General features: G+C 37.2%; 1 protein-coding gene across 9 annotated transcripts in view; it reads right to left on the minus strand.

Moving 5' to 3' along the window:
• The window catches only part of LOC121316887 (mitogen-activated protein kinase kinase kinase kinase 3), a 68,299-nt gene that overhangs the window by 31,257 nt on the left and 16,591 nt on the right, over positions 1–20,451 (minus strand). For all 9 annotated transcript variants that reach the window (XR_005950464.1, XM_041252177.1, XM_041252176.1 and 6 more), the window contains exons 2-3: positions 10,679–10,736; positions 1,309–1,399 (exon numbers count right to left, since the gene is read on the minus strand). Coding sequence is in view for 8 of the 9 variants with exons in the window: in XM_041252177.1 (XP_041108111.1) it covers positions 1,309–1,399; positions 10,679–10,736 (149 nt within the window). In the remaining variant the exon portion in view is untranslated. The remainder of the gene's footprint in view (positions 1–1,308; positions 1,400–10,678; positions 10,737–20,451) is intronic.

Genomic DNA, 20,451 nt, shown 5'->3' on the forward strand with positions numbered 1-20,451 from the left:
GGGTCAGATACAACATAAAAATACTCAAAATCAAAACGAACCGTGAGTAGCTGAAACTGTGAAACACTGTAGATTTAGAAGCTCAGCAAAAAAATAAATAAAAATACAATTTCCATGCTGTGTCAGAATATTTCAGCATTGCAGCAGCTTTAGATTCTGAAACCACTAAAAAAGGGGGAGTGTTGGCATGCATTTAAAAGGGACATGCAAAAAAAGAAACCTCAGGTTTTTGATATTTAAATAAATGCAATTTGATCAAACACATAATACTCTGTGATGATTCAAATATGCATATCAATCAATATATATTCTAAAGAAATAAAGGAATAAACTTAACTTTTCACAAACATTAAAGAAGTTTTCTAAATGAATTATGTTCTGTACATAAACCAATCCAATTATTAATCTGCATATTACTGTCAGAGCACCTGCCTCGATGTATTCATCTGACACGTCAAAAATTCAACATAGCCCTAGAGATCCAATATAATATTCACTATACAATGAATTAGTTGAAATACCAAATTATGTAAAATATATGGACTATAATTACCCATTCAAGCACTAACTGCATGACTACACTATTGTACTGTAATGTTATTGTAATGTGCACTAACGGCACATTACAATAACTTATATTTTTTCTATTTTTTGTATGTTTGCATTTGTAAACAACTAAATTAAACTTAACTACAAAAATACAGCAACAGTTACGTCAACAGCCTTTTTTTTAACTAAACACTTTACCACGCTTTCAAGAAATGTCTCCTTATGAATTTTATCCTTTCGAGAATGTACATTTTTCGACTGACAATGAACAGTACATGTATCTTTTTATTCTTCTTCTTTCCCAGCAGTAGATTTCCTTTTTTTTAATCTTTTGCTGTTTTAAATCCACCCCACCCCCCCAAACATTTCAAGCTTTTTATTTCCAGGGGTATTCAGGGTGTTCAAATCCCCCAGGTTAGAAGGTTGTTATGAAACATAGCCAGGTTATGATTTCTCAATATGGCCAAACAAATTACAGTGATGAGACGAAACTGCAGAAGAAAGCTATTCAATAAAATAACAACTGGGCTGAACACCCAAAAGCCCTGTATTGTGGATGTTAGTTGCTTACAACAAACAGAACAAGGCCATCAATCCTAATGAAAACAGCAGCACCAGGAAACCAATTTTATAAATTCCTTACAGGCATGTATTTAGACACTCGATTGAGTCTGTGTGCTGTGAACTGCAAAAGACACACAGTTCTTACAGGAGTATGACAGAGAATATCTTAAAATTGTGGGAGACAAAAGAACATACCTAAGATAGCTGCCAAAATATGCCACAATGTTTGAATGTTTACAGTCCTTCATCATCACAATCTCTTGCTGCACAACTGCAAAGTCTTCCCCTGTTGAAAGAAAAGACAGACATGTTTTTTTTGTTTGTTTTTTTTAAATCTGTATGGACCCGTTTCCAAAGTGGTCTAGTTTTTCGTTTAGTACAGCAGACAAACATTGTAGTTCCTGCAGGGATTAACATGTGTACATATTTTAAACAGACAGTCCTAATTAGACTTCTGAATGGGATTTCCTTTTCTGGACAAGTTAAACACAGATTGTTTTAGTTAAAACTGGGATAACTCAAGATTTGTTAAATTACATTACACTGCTTAATGATGAAGAATAATAGTTCTTAATAATGAAGGCCATTCTCTATAAAAAAAAGGGTATATTTGGAATGCATATGTGCAAATGCCCTGCATCAAAAAAAACACTGAAGACAGAACTTGGGTAAAATAGTAGTCAGCAATACCTTTTGTTAATCCTGCATAGTATAAAACTGCATCTTACTGTATATAAGACACACAACTTAAGTTGTAGGAGTCCCCACAAGGAGAGGCTGACAAGCTCACCACATGCTTTTCACAATCTGCTGTGAGAAAACATAGATCTGTGTGATGCTGAACTGAATGGAATCTCTGCATAGGTCTTCATTAACTAACATGATTATTCTTGCATAATAACTGGGTTATAGTAGCTGTCCACAAATGTTGTCATTACCCGATTAACAGATCACACATACTGGAAGCTTGACTCAAAAGTGCTTCAAAACACAAGCTGTGGTACAGCAAGTAAAGATGGGTAGCTAGTCTGTGTTCAATAATACATATACACACACACACACACACACACACCTTTCCTGAAATGCATTGCTGCAGTTTGTAACAAAATAATAATGGTTTCTCACCTGCAAGCAGTTAATGGTGTGTTAAACTTTCTAGTTTCCCTTTATTATTCTCCCTACATGTTTCAGAATATAAATATTTTTATATCCTCAGGGACAAAGCAGAAACAATCCCATGTTTTAATCAAAGTAGAAAAAGGAAGCCTGAAAATGCTTTTTAACCTTGAACATCACCACATACCAACATATATAAGATCTATGTGCTTCATTATGCCTCACTGAAACTATTGGGTCAAAGATCCATAATATGGTTTGTTTGAAGCTTACAGGATTTCCAAAGTGACTGCAATTTGTTTCTGAACAAACTATGATAAGTGATGTTGTGCTCTTAGCAAAACTACTGAAAAGCATGTTTGCTGGAACTGAACTGGTCCCAAAAACCTTCATGCACTTTGGAAATTATAATTATATGGATGAGCACAATGGTATAAATGAAAATGTAAATTAATCAATGATCAACAATAAAAAACACACAATTACTGAAGACCATAAATGCTTTAAAAATAATTCCACTTATCATTTCTGGCATGCATCATTTGCTTCTCTCTTGAAAACATACAAGACTTTAAAAAGCAAAACAAAAGAAATGTGCTGTTTGAACATCTTGTAGTAGCCTATACAGTATCTAAAGCAAGTGAGTTCCCTTTCACAATCTGTCGGTCAATGCCTGAGCACTTGATCTCCTGGTTCATTTTTGTAGGTTAAATCTTTTGCATAGGCTTTCTATGTAATGTGGGACAGGCCAAGGGGTATTATCCCAGTATTTAAATGGAAATAATTATTTTTTTGTGTGATAACCTTGCTTTTGTTCTCACTTCTATACTTTGAAGTGCCTGTTGTACCAGAACAGTCCACAGGAGTCCTCAAAAGACACCCTCATGGGTGAATCCAGCAAAGGAACAGAATGACGAGAACAGGTGTCACAAAAGGAAGATTTGTACACCAAGTCATTGCAACCTGTAGAAAACCTGGAGGCTAAAAAGAAACAATGGCTACAGTAAACGGAGTGGACCCAAGACCTTCTTCATGACCATTCATGCTCACAACAAAATAAAATAGGTGGTTTGCTCTACCCTTGATTTTGTACACAGGCGAGGTGTGCCGAACAGACTCTATGATCAAGTAGCGTGCTCTACAGAAAGATCATTCTTCTATGAGGTACTGATCAGGTTATCAGAAAAAGCCATTTTGGTCCGTACACATACACACTTACATACAGTACATACATGCATACAGGTAGGCCTGGATTTGGGGCTTTACATTTCCAAAGGCGCCAAGCTCATCAATTTGATAATAATCTTAAAAAGGAATAACAGCTGAGCCAAATTTGTGCAATGCTGGAGAGGATTAACTCTACCATGAATTAGGTTGGCTTCATCCCCGCCAAAGGTATTAACATTTTTATTTAAGCAGCCTACCAAATAGAGCCAACATACTCAATCGCTGGATGGATGGATACCTTCTAAAACACTATTGTGGACCGTGCACCAGGAAAAATGACAAAATACAAACCTTCCTCCCAACTTCTGCAGCTATCATCCTTGTGGGGCATTCAGAGCCCTTGCAGGGCACGGTGAACAAAGGGACTCAACTATTAGACTGTTATTACAAACAAGACACCACGTTTCTGTCTGTTGGTCAGTTCTGTAAATGTCGACCTAACATTTAAAAATAGGTCATGGACACAATTATAAGTTTGAACCAACAGGGGTGGTCTTGATGTAAGCGGAAGTTCGTACTCATAAAATGTTGCTACAGAAGTTATTGAAAGGCTAAAATATGAATAGCTGGTTATATAAAAAGTAGGCCTTGTTCTTTCCAAAGAACACTTGTTCTAATTCTTGGTCCTACAGAAGTCAAACAGTCCAATCCAGCATTACAAACTGACTGTCACAGTAATCCAACTTGCCAGGCTGTCTTTGATGAGGCCTTTTATGTGGTCATCACATCTGCTTTCTTTAAATCGAATCGACAGCCAAATTACGTGACTGTAGACAATTAGAGTGCACAGCAAGTCACAGTCCTTCTTTTTAGCATTTCAATAAAGACAATTTTCTAACCAAGTACCATAAGAAAGCAAAATGTCAAAATTAAACTGCATTTTTAATTGAATCAAATCATTTTTTGATTGTAGGTTTACTACTACTTAGATTATTTTTTACTAAATCGAAGTGCACTGAAGGATCTTGTATTACATACCCTTGGTGGGAAAAATCTTTAGTTAAATAAAAAATATTCTATTTACCTAGTCAATGTGAGACAGCATAAATTACCCTTTAATCACAGCAATGAAATTTGATGGCCATAAACTAATTCATTACACTGTTGAAAGTTGTATGCAGCTCATCTAAAGAAAGAGAAAAAAATACGAGAAAGAAAAAGGGGAGAAAGAAGGAAGGAAAGATGAGGAAGGAAGACAGAGCGAGACCTTTACATTTTTCAATGACAAGAGATTGTAAGATTATGGCATTACAGTCAGCCTGTTGGTCAACATACAGCATAAAAGTTGTATGTACTTAAAGTTGATGTGTCAAATTTAAGTGAATAAAGGACCATTTCTGAGAAGCTTGCCAAGACTCTCTAAAATCACACTGCAGAATGTCCAGTTTTGAGATTTTTGACCTTGAACTGGCGCTCTGGGGATGAAGGATCTGTTAGTGAGTGCCTGTGGCAGTTAAGCTATCAGCTCTCAGAAGCAAATCTGTCAGGCTGCCAGTTAGTCAGCAAGCAGGAAGAAACACATAAGACAGGAGTGTGCAACTTCTGAAAAAAAATTGTTGTCCAAGGGCCAAAATGCTAGAAAAATCTACTTGTCCCCTCCCTGTCGCACAACACACACACAAAAAAGTTGAATATAACTCGTAGGATTTTGTTTTTATTTAGCAGTGAACACAATGAACCAATTAATGTTTAATAGGGGCAGATGTAGCCTTGTAGTTTGATTGGTTCACTAAATTCAAGATACACAAAAGGTTCCCTGTGACCCAACCTCACCTCAACAAATGTAAGGCTGGGGCGATGCCTAATTTTTTACTATTGATATATCGTTCTCCAGAAAAGGCGATGCATCTATTCATCAACATTATGAAAGAGTAAAAAAAAAAAAAAAAAAAAGGTTGTTTAAATCCATAACAAGTCAAGAGTACAAACCAATCAACAGATTTTTAAAATTTTATTTTTTATGTTATCACTGTCGACACCAGTTTAGTAACAACAGTGTTGTCCATGGCTTATATTTTAATTGTGTTAAGGAACATGATAATGTCCACATTTTGTTTTAATTTAAGCAATGACTGGTACTTGCTTACAATTTGCCCAGTATTACTGAATACCTGCTCACTAGGGAGTGACGTTGCCAGGATGCTTAATACTTCTGACCAAAAGATACAAATTTTGGAACCATCTTGAATGTTTTTCTTAATTTTAACTTGGGGGTAGTTCAAAGAAAATCTGCATTTGTTCATCTGAAGTTTTGTAGGTTGCCATCTCATTATATGGTCACGCAAATTAGTTGTGTTACCGGAGTATCCCAAACATTACTTTCTTGCCATCTTACTTTAGAAAAGAATTGTCAGACTTTGAAATGCACTGTAGCTCGCGCGATACAATATTTGTAATTCTAGCATAAAGCTCTTAACTTGCTCTGTTACTTTGAAGAATCCTGCATAGATCCAATCCCATCAGTAAACACTCACAGGGGGTGGGGCAAGGGGGAGAAGGTGAGCTCAATCGCATGCAGATTCAGCGAGTCAGACTTGGAGGGGAGCACAGAAGCTCTGAGCTTAATGCAAAAATCCATTGCCGATTCCAAATGTAATGAAAAATAAAAGCTTCCCTCTGCGTAAACCCTTTACACAAAAACTATGCACAGGCTTGACTGTCGACAGTCAAACAAAACAATGCATCGATACATCGCCTTAGCCTTAAACAAATATATAACATACTTTAAGGAAATGTTCCTTTCAGTGCAGTTTGGAACACATTTGCTAGTACATTTAAGTAACATACTAACGTCATGTTGATATTAATGTTTTGAAAAATTTGTGGCATGACTTGAAGATTGCTGTCCATCAACACTCCCCAAGAACTTGAGCTTGAACAGTTTTGTAAAGAAGAATGGTCAAATATTGCCAAATCTAAGGGAGGCGTGCAAAGTTGGTAGTGACCGATCCCATCAGACTCACAACTGTAATCAATTATTAACTCACGGGGGTGGGGACTTATCCAATTCTGATCTTTCAGTTTTGTATTTAATATATAATTATTTTTTTAACAATAAAAACTTTTTTCCCCTTAACCGTGTGGAGTATGGTGTGTAGATAAGTGGAAGAAAATCCTCATTTAAACACATGAAACTCTGAGGCACTGACACAACCAAATGTGAAAAAAGTTCAAGGGGGTGCAGACTTTCGATAGGCACTGTGTGTGTGTGTGTGTGTGTGTGTGTGTGTGTGTGTGTGTGTGTGTATATATATATATATATATATATATATATATATATATATATATATATATATATATACATATACACACACACACACACATGCAAATGTACAGTTGCAGCTCAACATGGTAGGCAGTTTTAATTAGGGATGCACCGATTAAGATTTTTGTGGCTGAATACCGATATTTCATCAATAAATGGCAGATATCGATATCAATTTATAAACCACCACTTGCAATTTGACATTTGACAATTTATTTATACTTTAAACTGCACACAAATCACAGATTTTATTTACAGTATATGTTTTGATAGATTATATATTGTGCCAGAAGTGAATTTAGCAAAACAAAACACCGGTAAATCAAAAGAATGTAAACATGTATACATTGACTGATGGGTGGATTTACTAAAGAGTGGAATCAGAGGTAGCGTTACACTCATACCTGCATTTCATAGCTCTGTTTTCAAGCTATAAATTTGTACAAATTGTACTGCATTACGCAAATTGCATTTCTGTTTATCAAATGTGAAATACAGCAGTTACCATAAAAAAACAAAACTAGTAAACCAATATAAATTTTAAAAAAGGAAAAGCATTAAACTGACCCCCATGTTGAACTTTAAAGTATAACATGGCAGTTTTGAGCAATGCTACTAGGGGCGCCGCTGGTAGTGGCAATGCTGACAGTGGCCATGCTGGCTCCTCCAGCAAAGGAAATGCTGACAGAGGCATGGCTGGCTCCTCCAGTCGCAGTGGTGGCAGCAGTAACACTGCCCTCAGCATGGGACACTCCGGTAGTGGCAGTGGCGCTACGGACTCCGGCAGTGAAACGGTTACGAATGGAGGTGGTCTTCTGGCCACTCGTGCTCCCCCTCCTTGCTCCTCAAGGACAATGAGGAGGCCCTCCAGCCTGTCATCCCATTCCATTTGGCCTGCGTCGTGGTTCCCACAATCCAGTTAAGCCACATTCTTATGTTTTTGGCAGGGACAGGAATTAACCCCATCTGTGCCAATCACCACCAGATTAAATCACCAGATTACCGTAAAGTTCAGTCAAGACATTTTCTTTTAATTAATAAAATGCAATCTATTCTTTTATCACAAACTTCCCTTCAGGCAGCCAGAGATAAATAGCAAAGTCACTTTATATACATTGCATTAGTAGTGTTTTTTTCCCTCACTCGCACCTACAATACCCCAGGTAGCTTGGGAGGTTCTCTTAAACAAAATAAACAGGTCGCCTGCGGGACGTGCTCTACATCCCATAATAGTACTGCGAGCGGCTGACAAACTGCAATTTGATTGATAAGACACAAGACGTCTACTGCTATGTACACTGCAAAAGTGCTGTTCCGTGGTTCCCAATGTCTCGATGACCTTCGGCAACTCTACCACTACATAGATGCCGACACACACCAATATAGGAAGTGTCAGCTTTCTTACAGAATATTTATCACTTTCATTTTAAAAGATGTTAAAATACATTTGTGAAGCCCTTGTCCTATAGAACACAGAGTATGTTGGAAGCACTTATCCGTCCAAATCTTTGACTGTCCTGGGCAAACGTACAAGCCTTAAAATGAAGCCCTGTACAGTAGATGCGCAGATTTTTCTTTAGGTTATAATTTACACTGCAGAATAGTTTGAGACTTCAGCACTTTAGTTATTAAAATAATAACTCAAGTCCTCTTATAAAACTGCAGAGAATACCTGTCTCGAAAATAAAACCGCAGTCTGTCAAACCAGCTGACCAGTTTTTATTCACAAATTGTAAAAAATACATTTAGTTTGCTCAGAATGAAGAACTGACTTTTTTTTTTTTTTTTTTTTTTTTTAAAAGCGCCACACATCTTTAGTGTTTGGACTATTTAAAACTGCATCCACAACTTAACATTGATTATGAGTGGAAAGGTCTCTAATGTAGCTCTTACACATCAATAGGACATCTTGCTTTAACACAAATCTCAGAAATCATAGATTTCCTGTCCCAATCTACTGCAGTCAGCCCAACCATTATTTAACAGAGTTGGCTGATGGAACTGGTGCTTCACTACGGCTTAGAGATTAACATAAAAGAGCAGGTAAATTAAGTGCACAATGGATCGCCTCAACTCAGCATTAAAACACACTGGCTTTCACACAAGGCCACACATGCCTCAGAACGAAGCCAATACATTCTGCCACTGTACTGACAAGTTTAAAGCAAGAAGCAAAAATCGGGTTAATGAACAGATTTCACAGCAGAACAGATGCCCCATAAACAAGGACATATTTTTTGTTAAAGAAGGTTTTTTTTTGGTCAAAAGCAACTGCGGTGCGTCATTCATTCCAGCCATAGAGGCTAAGTGATTCCTTCTGAAAAGAAACAAGGTGCTTCTGCCATAGAGGTTTAGCAGGTTTAACCCTTTGCTGCCCAGTTTCCAATACCTTTCCCCATGGCATTAAAAGGGTTAACGATATATATTAACTGATGTTTTATTTTTTAACTCCCATCTGAGAATGTTTCCGTTATTTCAATAGTTTTTGTATCACTTCTCGTGAATGTTGTTTTGCTTTATCAAGTCGGATACTATAAAAACACTCATTCCGGGCACTGTTGTCTCTGACATGCGCTTTGGTCATGAAAATTATTTACCAAACATTTTGGTACCAACCACTCCCTCGGAAAGTTCAGAAATTAGTTTTTTTTTCTTCTTGTTTTTCAAAAGATTTTTGGGTAATTATTTCCCCCGTAACTCATTTTTTCTTTTTGTAACACTAAAATTGATTTATTTCCTACCACATTTTTATTTTTTTTTTAAAAAAGAGGAAATTACCAACTGGAGCAGAAATTTGAAAATAAGCCCATTATATTCTTAAAGAATATTACCTGCTACTGGAAAAAGAAAACTATGACCTTACATGAATTTTTGCTGTGGGTGTGCATGTGCGTGTGTGTGTAGGGAGGGAGGGAGGGACGGAGAAAGGGGGTTGTCCCAGTAGGTTTGTTATTGGGTAATTTAAACCTGTATCACGCATATCCACCAGTGAAAGAATTTTACATTGAATCTATCAGCCCTTGATTTGAAGCAAGGAAGAGCTCATCCTGAATGTTACAGCTTATCAGTGGGTTAAGCAATCAGCAATCCCCCAGACAAAGGATTCTGAAGTCATTTGTTGATTTTAGCCTAATGCTTCAATTACCTGTTTCAAAAGTGCTAAACCACAATGATTTAATGTTTCTTTTGTCTTGCTGCTGGTGAGAATCAAATGTATAGCATATCCTGCAAAGGACATGACTTTCGTCACCCCGTATGAATGCAGCATCTTTCAACAAAAGCAATCTAGCTCAGATTTTGTATGGTACAGTATAATGCAGGGTCCACAGTGAAATCAGAAGAAAAACCATGTAATTCATAGAGAATTACACCTTATTAAAAGCAGCGTTCCACTTTTTATCCACCATTAAAAGAAAAGCAGGAAGAGAAATCCATTTTAAAAGAGTGACTAAGATGATACTGCACAATAGACAGCTTAAACAATACAATACATAACGAGTGTCTGATGAATGAGGAATTTGGCAACTATTTTTAGAAACTCCTTAGAGACTCTTTCCACAGGAACTATAAAACATACAATACAACCGCACAATAAAACACTTGCCCTTCTGATATAACATAAATAATATCTATTTTGTCTGTAAGTAGCAAGAACAGATAACCAATGTCACGGAAACAATGAAAGAAACACATTACCCTGCTATAGCTTGTTAACCTAGCTTGTTAAACGAGTTAAATTGCATTGAGATCTGCCAAACACAGTCAGTTACTGTTTCTCAAGATGTCTACTGCAGTTTATATAGATTTCGTGTGTGTGTTTTTTTTGTTAAGATTTTCAAAAGCAAGTTTCTATCATAATTCACAGTGCAGTTTTAAAATTCTCATATCCACCACTTACACCGTCCACTTAAAATAAAAAAAATAAAAAAAACATAAACCATGAGCAGAATAGCTTACCAGGTTCCAGCTTAATGACTTTAATGGCTGCCAGCTCCCCAGTGTTGACATTGCGAGCCTGTGGCAAAATAAAAAATAAATACAATAAATTTAATACATTAAGAAACCAGTTGCATTCAACATATTTTGACACATTAAGTCGATAATAAATGAGTTATCAATACAAAAAAAAAAAAAAAAAAAAGGCAGCTTACTGTAGAGTGAAAAACACTATCACAATCTTCATTTAAGGATACTGGGCTCTGTTCACGAAACTTTAAGGGCAGTTTTAAGGAATGTTTGTTAAAGCCTGATTTGATTAATTAAATCATGTTTGCAATGCATGAAACTCTTTCAAAGTGCTTTAGAGGGTTAGAAGTTTTTTTTTTTGTTTTTTTTAATAATGTTTCAAAGTACACACAAAAAAATAGTTTGTTTAGGAAATATGCAGTTTATGTACTTACAATTTAAGAAAGGTAAAACATGTTGGAAGCTACAGCACTTCAATAAAAAGTGAGACAAGGACTAATAAAACAGTGTTTAGAAACAACATTAAAAAAAAATGAAACAAATAAAATACCAAATTACATGCAGTCTCTTGTATGTATTAGAAAGAAAGCCATAAACCACCTTTATTTCTCCTCAGTCCTATGGTTGCCCACAATAGAGAAAACCAACAGTCATCAAGATGTTAAGAGGACTAAAAATCAAAATGCCGCTATAAAAGGCATCAAGTTGCGATAGTAAATACACCTTGGAAACCTGCCTGCTACTTCCCCTCCACCTGGAAACTGCCTAAGGAACTGACACATAATGTGTTGTGTCGTAACTTTTTACTCCTCTCTTTTTATAAATCTTAAAAAAAAATAAAAAATTCCGTACTCTTGTATTCAGTTACACTGCATTCTTCTTGTTGATTTTATTGTACTGTTAAGCGCTTTGGGACACTGTGTGAAAGGTTCTATAGAAATATAATTTAAACTTTATAAAACATGCAAACTGTACTGAGGTACTGTACATTGGTTAAACTATACCTTTATACTTAATCCTTAAAGCCAAACCATTTTTTGACTATTGCAATAGTCAGTTTAAAACCAAGCCACAGTAATAAAATGTCACTAAGTATGCAACATGTGTGCATGTGTATACATATTTAGTATTGATAATAAACAGAAGTACAGTAGACAATTCACTAAGTAAAACAGGGTTACAGAATAGTAGGAAACAAATTACACTGTACTGTAATTAAACAGGTACTAAAATCTGACAATAAAATACAACTGTAGTATATGCTTGGTTTAAATTCTTAACATAGCTATTTAATTCTGTTAGCAAATTTACTTGATTTGATGGTTTTGTTTTCCATGTTAAATGGCCTATATTTTAGTGTTCAGTGCACAAAAAAAGCTTGTCTTCAAAGATTCTTTCCCTGTAAATGAAAATCTAAACTTACTGTACACATTGATCCAGATTAGTTCCCAAACATATTTCTACTCAAACTTTTAAACTTAATTTATAACATTTCAAGCAATAAAACAATAAAGTATCTAAAACTTATGTATTAAAAACAGAACTAGTTTGGGCTGCCTCCTAATCAATAAAGCAAACAGAATGCAATTCCTGAACCAAGGGAAACAGTAACATTTGTTTTAAAAAGATAAACAGACTCCGTGTAAAACACAGAAACCTTGCCTACACCTTCACTCCTCTTTCATACAGTTTCGATTCAAATACAGTACACAGAAATCAAATAACATACATTCAAATATCTGGAGATTAGAAGATGATGTGTCTGACTAAAATGTTTCCCTAAAATCATAAGTCTGAGCTCTTTGTATTTAATTTAAACAAGAACAGACATAATGTCAGTTTTGATCTTTATAGTAGTGTGGGAGCAATTACCTGTTTTCCTCCAAGGCAACAGCCTAATTAAGTACAAACATTTACACAGCCCCAGACTGAAACACCCATCTTTCAAGATTATCCTGCAGGCTCAGATGGGTAAGAAAAGGCACCCCATCCAAAACTAAACATACAGTACAAGGATGGTTCAAGTACTAATACCACTTTATACTTAGACCAAAAGGACTACAGTCATCTTCAAACTCTTGGTTTACTGTACAGAAAGGGCTATGGCTAAGTTAAATAGAATAAAGCACCATCACACTTGATTATTTCATATGCTGTATGGAATAAAAACATTGCAAAAGATTGTACTGATTCTGCAAAAATATTAAAACACTACAGTGACACCTCATAATACAATATTTTTGGTATGCAAATGTATTTATTTTTTGTACCTTAAAACATGTGAAATCTTGGATGAGGATCCTGTTACAGATAACACTCAACAAACTCCAGCAGCACTTCTAATGAATGAAGTACAATGGGTGCTCCGGGATACATGCTGATTCACAACAGTGTCACTCTGCCAGAAATCCACTTCTAATGAGAGTCTGCACGCCTGCTCGCAAAACTGCTACTCTTAAATAGGACTTATTTTTTGTTCACATCATTCTTGAAAGTATCTGCAAATAGGTTTGGACTGAGAAGTGCAGCAAGAGTAAATCCATTAAAAAAAAAAAAAAGCGTAAAAGTGCGCTTGGAGATAGAGGACTTCTTTCAGGTGATCCTTGTAACAAGTTTTGTTATTAATGACATTCCATTTGGCAAAATTGACCAATTTGAAATGTTTCCACAAATACTCTGTCTGTCCTGTAAAGGTAGATCTACATGAAGCGTGCAAATTTTGTATCTACATAAAAAGTGAATATTTGAGCAGAAACTGTCACGTCCTTATCCCTCTATTACTAAGCCTCCTATATGTCTTGTTACTAAATGAAACATGTTTAGAAAGCGAAAAGGAACAATGCGATACAGCAAACGAAAATAAACAGAGGAAAGGCAGGAGGGGGTGGCCGGGGAGCCTGTGCAAAAAAAACAGAAGCATTGTTATAGTGGGTAAGATGTTACATGGGGGGGGGGGGGATACTTAAAGCTTTACGAGGTTGTCTTTCCCTCACCAACGTCTAAGGGGGTGGGGACTATGTGACACCATCCCATAAAGATAATCACTGGAAAATATAAAGTAACTATTGGAAGACCGATTGCATGGACGTCTGTAGCCCAGAGCTAATTTTATGTTCCTTTTACATGCCTGTTGATTTATGGTGCATTGTATTTATGTGCGGTAATATCTAAATCTCCGCCACCAGGTGGCAAAGTGTCTGTTTTAACAACCTATATAAACTCTGCAGTTTTGCTGCAGGGGAGAGGAAAAGAGTTTCCTGTTCCCAAGTCATTGAAGGAGGTCCAGCACTTTCTGGGTGTGGTTGGGTGGGTGGCATCACCGGCTTATACTGAACGGGCCGATCCGATTAACGCTTTGAAACGCAAAGATGCCATTTGGGAATGGAGCCGGGAGTGTCAAGATGCATTAGAAGATCTGAAAGCAACTTTGGTCTCCCCACCTCTCTTGCGACATCTAAATGATCAGTTGCCATTTCGAGTACAAACCGATGCCAGCAATGTGGGCGTAGCAGCGGTGCTGACGCAAGCGGAAGATGGAAATGAATAAGCTATTGCATAAGCGTCACGCTTACTGACCACAGCAGAAAGTAATTAATCAGTCTCTGAAAGAGACTGTCTTGCAGTTATATGGACCATTAAAAAATGGCATTCCTTTTTAGAAGGACGTAAATTTTAACTAGTGACTGACCATGCCGCTTTAGTCTGGGTTTTTAACAATCCAAAACCTTCATCACGGTAGATTCGTTGGACAATGACTAAATTGCTTTAAATAGCATGCTTTGCTAAAGACTCAAAAGCACAGCAGGATGCACGGCCAATGAATTGGCCGGAGATTGTATGTCCTCAGGAGAACGATCCCGAAATGCAGGATCTTATACAGCAACTGCTAACCATGGCAAAGCTGTAGCACTAGCTACATGAATGCAGCATAAGTAATTTGCTGCCTGCTGCTCTTAATTGAGTATCAGAATACCTGGCCAGGTTAATTTAATTCTCTGTTCAATTGCTAAATAAGTCATTTTGTTCTCATTTTTAAAGTGAGCCTTTCAGATTCCATTAGGTAAAATTAGGTGAAGCTATTTCAATTTACTGTTAAATTTTGGTAGGGGTTTATCTCTGCACTGGACTTTCTCTCTTGTTTTAACTGAATGATCTTTTCCTTAATTGCCACATGGAAATCCTATTTAGATTCAGGTGTTTTGCGAATTGCCTTGGCAAAGGTCTCATTGGGCTTGATTTATCATTAATTCTAAGTATCTTAATTGGTGGCTCTTTAAACAGGACTATTACTTCCTGGTGGTGAGGGTGGTTCCTTTTTTGCTGGGGTGATTCTTTTTCGGGTGTGGTTTTTTGTGGATGCAGAGTGTTTGAAGAGGGAGGTTGCTGGTCTGTAAAGGAGAAATCAGGAAGCAATAATCTTTTGGTTGTTAGAAACAGTGTATTTTCTCTAATCTGCCATTTTTCCAGTTTAAATTAAACTTAGTTATCGAATCTCCTGCCAAATTCAAACTATCCACATCATTCAAATGGTTTATATGGATCCTAAGAACAACAACAGTGACTAATCCATTTATCATCATCACTTTTTGTCTTCTTACCTGGTTGGAAACTCCAAGCTCTACAGGACCAAGGAAGAACTGGGCGAGATCCCCTAATGGGGTGGAATCTTATTTTTTGCTGCTGGATTATCTGGGCTGTTCTGACTGTTTTGGATTATTATCATTTTTGTTTATTTATTGGAGATTAACAAGCACCCAGCACAGAAGTTTCATTTTTGTTTTGTTTTGCGTTTAAACTTTTCCGGTTCAACAGCAGTCTCAATACGGATTGGATATAATATTTTGGGACTTTTAAAGTATAGGTGGTTGTGGTTGTTTCATGGACATTTTTTCTCAATAAGGACTGCCTGATGGACTCAGTTGTAAACATTTTGAATGGGTCAAATGCTGTCTGATTAAAACTCATGTACACCAAATGTTTGATACATCTGTCTCAAGTATAATATTCCATGCATATTCAATAACATCTGCTATTTGAACTCTGGTGTTGCCTTCTGGTTTAATTGTCTTCTTATGTTCTATTTGTTGTAAACAATCCTGACTTACCCTGCAATTTTTCTTGGTTCTGTCGTGCAATCCTACTGCTTTGGAGAGTTATATTGTTCAGGGTAGTTTATTTGTATTTCCGTCAAAAAATACTAGTTATTGGACGTTGCTTAAGGATTGGGTTTGTTACAAAGCGACCAGGTCGGATTGACTGTGTTGGAGCACGGTGTCTTGTAGCGCAGGGCACCAGGGAAGTGTGGTGGTCATAGCTATCAATTTTTAGTACCAGACAAGGCCAGAGTTTCTTTTATGAAGTATTTTCACAAAACCCACTAGGCAGACATCTGGGTCATCTGAAGACTCTTAAGTCTGATGAACATCTGTTACTGGCCACAAATATGCAAAGACGTACGGCAGTATTCAAGAGACTGTGTAATGCAAGCCTACTTGTTCCAAACCACCTGGGATGTTACAGTCCACATCAGTATCAGAACCAGGAAAAATTATTGGTGTGGATCCCGTGGGGCCATTTCCAAGAAACAATCAATATCTGTTCATAGTGGTGGATTATTTCATAAAATGGGTGGAGATGTTTCCTCTCCGAGAAGCCACAACTCCGAAGATTGTCAGCATGCTCATACAGGAAATCTTCACTTAATGGGGCACTTAAAGTAACTTGACTGAACGAGTTAATCGCACTTTGAAGACTATGATTACCTCATATGTTAATGACAACCATGCTACTTGGGATCCGTGACTCTGAGTTTAGGTTCGCCATCAGTTCTGCCAAGCACGAAAGTACTGGATTTTAAGGCAAGGAACAAATCAAGCAGGTAGTCTACTATAATAAGAGGGGGTGTCAGGTTAGCTATCAGACAGGTGATAAAGGCTGAATACAAGACCATCCACTCTCTGATGCTAGTAAAGGTTTCATGGCTAAACAAACTACCAGCAAAATGGAAAGATACTGCCACTACACAAGAAAGGATAGATTCCCCAAAGTCAGTAGATCCATATCATGTAGACAACATAAAAAGATTTTACGGGGTTTCTTCTCCTTTACCAACGTCTTCGGGGAATGGTTGTCTTGTGTGGGGGGGGGGGGGGGGGGGGGGGGGGGGCACTGTGTTGGAAAGCATGGATCAAGAATTGATTAGCAGTTTGCTAAGCATGTGGACTGGCAGAGCTATACTGGTGTTCTTTTCTGAAAGGAGACTAATATTGCAGATAGCAGACTGTTTGGTTCAAATTGCATGTACTGCTAACCATTGATAGAGATGTTGTGTCTACAAGCTTCTTGCCCAACACTGACTGCAAGCTAACAAGATAACAATGCTGTGGACTACAATTAGCAAAGGCTCTAAAGACTTCAGAGAGATTGAAAGAGATAATGCCACTGGGATCAAAGGGGTCCCAAGAAGATAACAAAAGGCAGATTTATGGACCTTTTGTCTCCAGGAGTGTGAAGAATGCACCGAGTTCAGAGGTTGTCACACTAGACTACACACACAGACACACACACACAATAAATTAACAGAATAATGTGTTGTACCTTGGCCATTGGTTAAGTGTCAGAGAAAGGGGAGGTGGACCATCTATACAGAAGGGTATTTAATGTCATGCAAACATTGTAATGATGAGTATTCTGTTTGTCCTGTACCTGCGACCAGACTCCCTGCATATTTCAATAAACCTAACAACTTATTGAAGAAAAGGACTCTGTGCATTTTCTTGAATCTATTTAATCACCATATATTTTTTGTAAGTTACTTCACTATGTGACACCATCCCATAAAGATAACCATTGGAAAATATAAAAGTAATTATTGGAAGATAATATAATATATACCTCTTATTTCTGCACTCCCACGTTTCATGCTTTGGGAGAATATTTAATACAAACGGACAGAAAGGTACATGAATGTGCAGCCCCATACATGTTACAAGACAGGAGAAAATTACATTTTAAAACCAAAAACCGCTAAAATGACTACCGCAGCCCTAGTGTTAAGTCCTAATTCAAATGTGTTTCGATTTTGTTGTTCCAATAGTGACTATGATTGTGTGCTTTGCTCTTATAAGGGATAATGTCTGCACTGAGCTCTTCTTAAGTCCTAATTCAAATGTGTTTCAATGATGTTGTTTCAATCGTGATTGTTATGGTGTTTGAAGGAGTAGTGGGTGTTGTAACAAATATATTCAGTTTCTTACATTCTAAACTTGTTTGTTTTTCTTTTTTGTTTCTCTTGTTAACTGTTTGAACTTGCAAAAAATGCTGGGAAGATTGTTACAACCCACTCACAAAACCACATCCAGGATCAACTTCAGCCCTATTTCCAGGCACAGTCCCAGGTACGCCTCAGGGTCAGACCCAATCCCTGCCTCAACCCGTTCCAGGATAAGCCCCACCTGCAACAGCTTTAATGCAATTGGACTGTTGGGACTATGGGTGAGAGTGAATGAGAAGAGGAAATTATGCAAATAGTTGTTTGTGTACTGTTTTGTATTACTAGGTAAAACACAACAATACTTGTGTGTGCTTTACATCTTCCCCCTGTCAGTGGGACCGCTCTTTCCTGGGTGTGTGGCAACTTCACGCTCTCTTTGGCGTGTGTTGGCTTTGCTTGCTTGGTCTTTAATCTATGTGCTGCGTGAGAGGTGTTGTGAATGAGTCGCCCCTGTCTTGTGTGGGAGAACAGCGCGAGGGATAAGGACAGGGTCATATGACAGTTTCTGCTTAAATATTCGCTTTTTATGTAGACACAAAATTTGCTCTCATTGCTCACTTCCAGTGTAGATTCACCTTTACAGTGTGGAATTTAGTTTTGTTTATAATACTAAAAGTTTTATTTGTTAAAAAAAAAAGTTAAAAATGGCTGTAGATAAACAGATTACAGTAGATGGAACATCTAGCTTTAAAAAAACAAAAGTCAAAACACTGAAAAGGTAAATATCTTAATTAAAAATGCTCAACTGTTACAATGGCAATGAAGGGCAACACTATAGGTTCCTAACCACAGTAAAACCCTGATTAAATCGAGCATGACCTCGTGGTTAACTACCAGACCAGGTAATAGAGGTTACATTTACAGTGAAGTCTCAATACAAAAGCACAAGCATTTCTATTATAATACTTAATTCAACCTGCACGTTAACAACAAAGCCCCTTTTGTTGCAAAATCATGCCTGAGTTGAGCAAAGCACATTTTACTTTCTTGCAAAACATCTCATAGCGCAGGGGTCTCCAATCCTGCTCTTGGGAGTGCCGTTGTCCCACCTGGTTTTTGCTCTAGCTGTACTCTAAATTCCTTAATTGGACCAATTAAGTGCTTACTAGAAGCTTAATTTGTCCAATTAAGTTATTTAGGGTAGACGTGGAACAAAAAACAGATGGGACACCAGCCCTCCAGGATCAGGATTGGACACCCCTGTCATGGAACATGGATCTAGTGACTGGAGCAGTAATGTATACAAAATTCAGACACGCAAATATGGTTTGCAGTCAGTCTAACTCTTTTTCAATCTGAGGGCATGCAAACACAGAATATACCACTTTTAATCCAGGCTTTAGATTAGCACTCAGAGCCTAAAGCAGCACTTCCCAACCCAGTTCCTGGGGACCCCATTTGTCTTCTGGTTCTGGTTTCAACTGAGCTCTCAATTACTTAACTAAACCCTTAACTGAACTAATAATTTGTTTAATTAGACCTACTTGTTTTCAGATTTCAAGTTGGCTATAACATTGTACAAGTAACTTCAATGCTGAAATTTTAGGAGCTGAGAACAATTAAAAATGTCTAAGTAAATTTAGTTCAATTAAGGGTCTAGTAAAAGTAATTGAAAAAAGACATATGGGATCCCCAGGACCAGGGTTCGGAAACCCTGGCCTAAAGTGAAGACTACAAAGCAAATAGTGCAGATGTGCCCAAAGTGGATTCATTAAATGAATGAGAAAACTAGCTTTTCCGTTCAAATATGAATCTGAATAATACTAAATGTCTGGTGTAGTATGATGGATTTCAGTAAACAATGTTCTGCTTTCTGAACTCATTTGGTTTTATCACATTACTCAATGATGAGAGTGACTTGCCAAAGGGGTGCTGTAGTATGGTTTAACACACATTGGTTAAGAGAGTGAAAGCTAAGCACATTTTAATTTTCACTTATACCCATACTCTAATTGCCTTTTATACTGGTGAAAGAGGCATGATAATTCATTGAGAACGAGCCCAGCTCTGTTGAGAGCCTACTGTGGATACAGAGCAAATCATCTAACTGTGCTGGGAAAGCAAATGCTTTTGTTCTTATTTGAGTTATGAAGATTTTTATAACCCTACTGTAATAGAAACCATTTTTTCAGATGTAGGATGACATACAATTATAATCCCGTTTCCATTAAGAGGGTGATCAACATTCAGGAAATTATTCTATACAGATTTGGGTGATTCCGCATCAGTGGTCTCCAACACCCCCTCCCCCTCCCTTCATGTTGTGTCTGGTGACTAACTCTGTCTTAGAGAACACTTCAGCTATAAGAACACTTGCTTCCACAGGGGGTGTTCTCTTAGCCGGAGACTACTGTACTTAAAAATATTTTTTATAGCAACATAATGCATAAAAGCCTGAAATGGATTTCTCCAAAACGCAACCGTTCACTGGTCACGTAAAATGGAAGCAACTCACCCCTTCAGTCCTGTGTTTTCCAGTATTCCAAAGCGG

The sequence above is a fragment of the Polyodon spathula genome, chromosome 6, assembly GCF_017654505.1.
Source record: "Polyodon spathula isolate WHYD16114869_AA chromosome 6, ASM1765450v1, whole genome shotgun sequence".
Lineage (NCBI taxonomy): Eukaryota > Metazoa > Chordata > Actinopteri > Acipenseriformes > Polyodontidae > Polyodon > Polyodon spathula.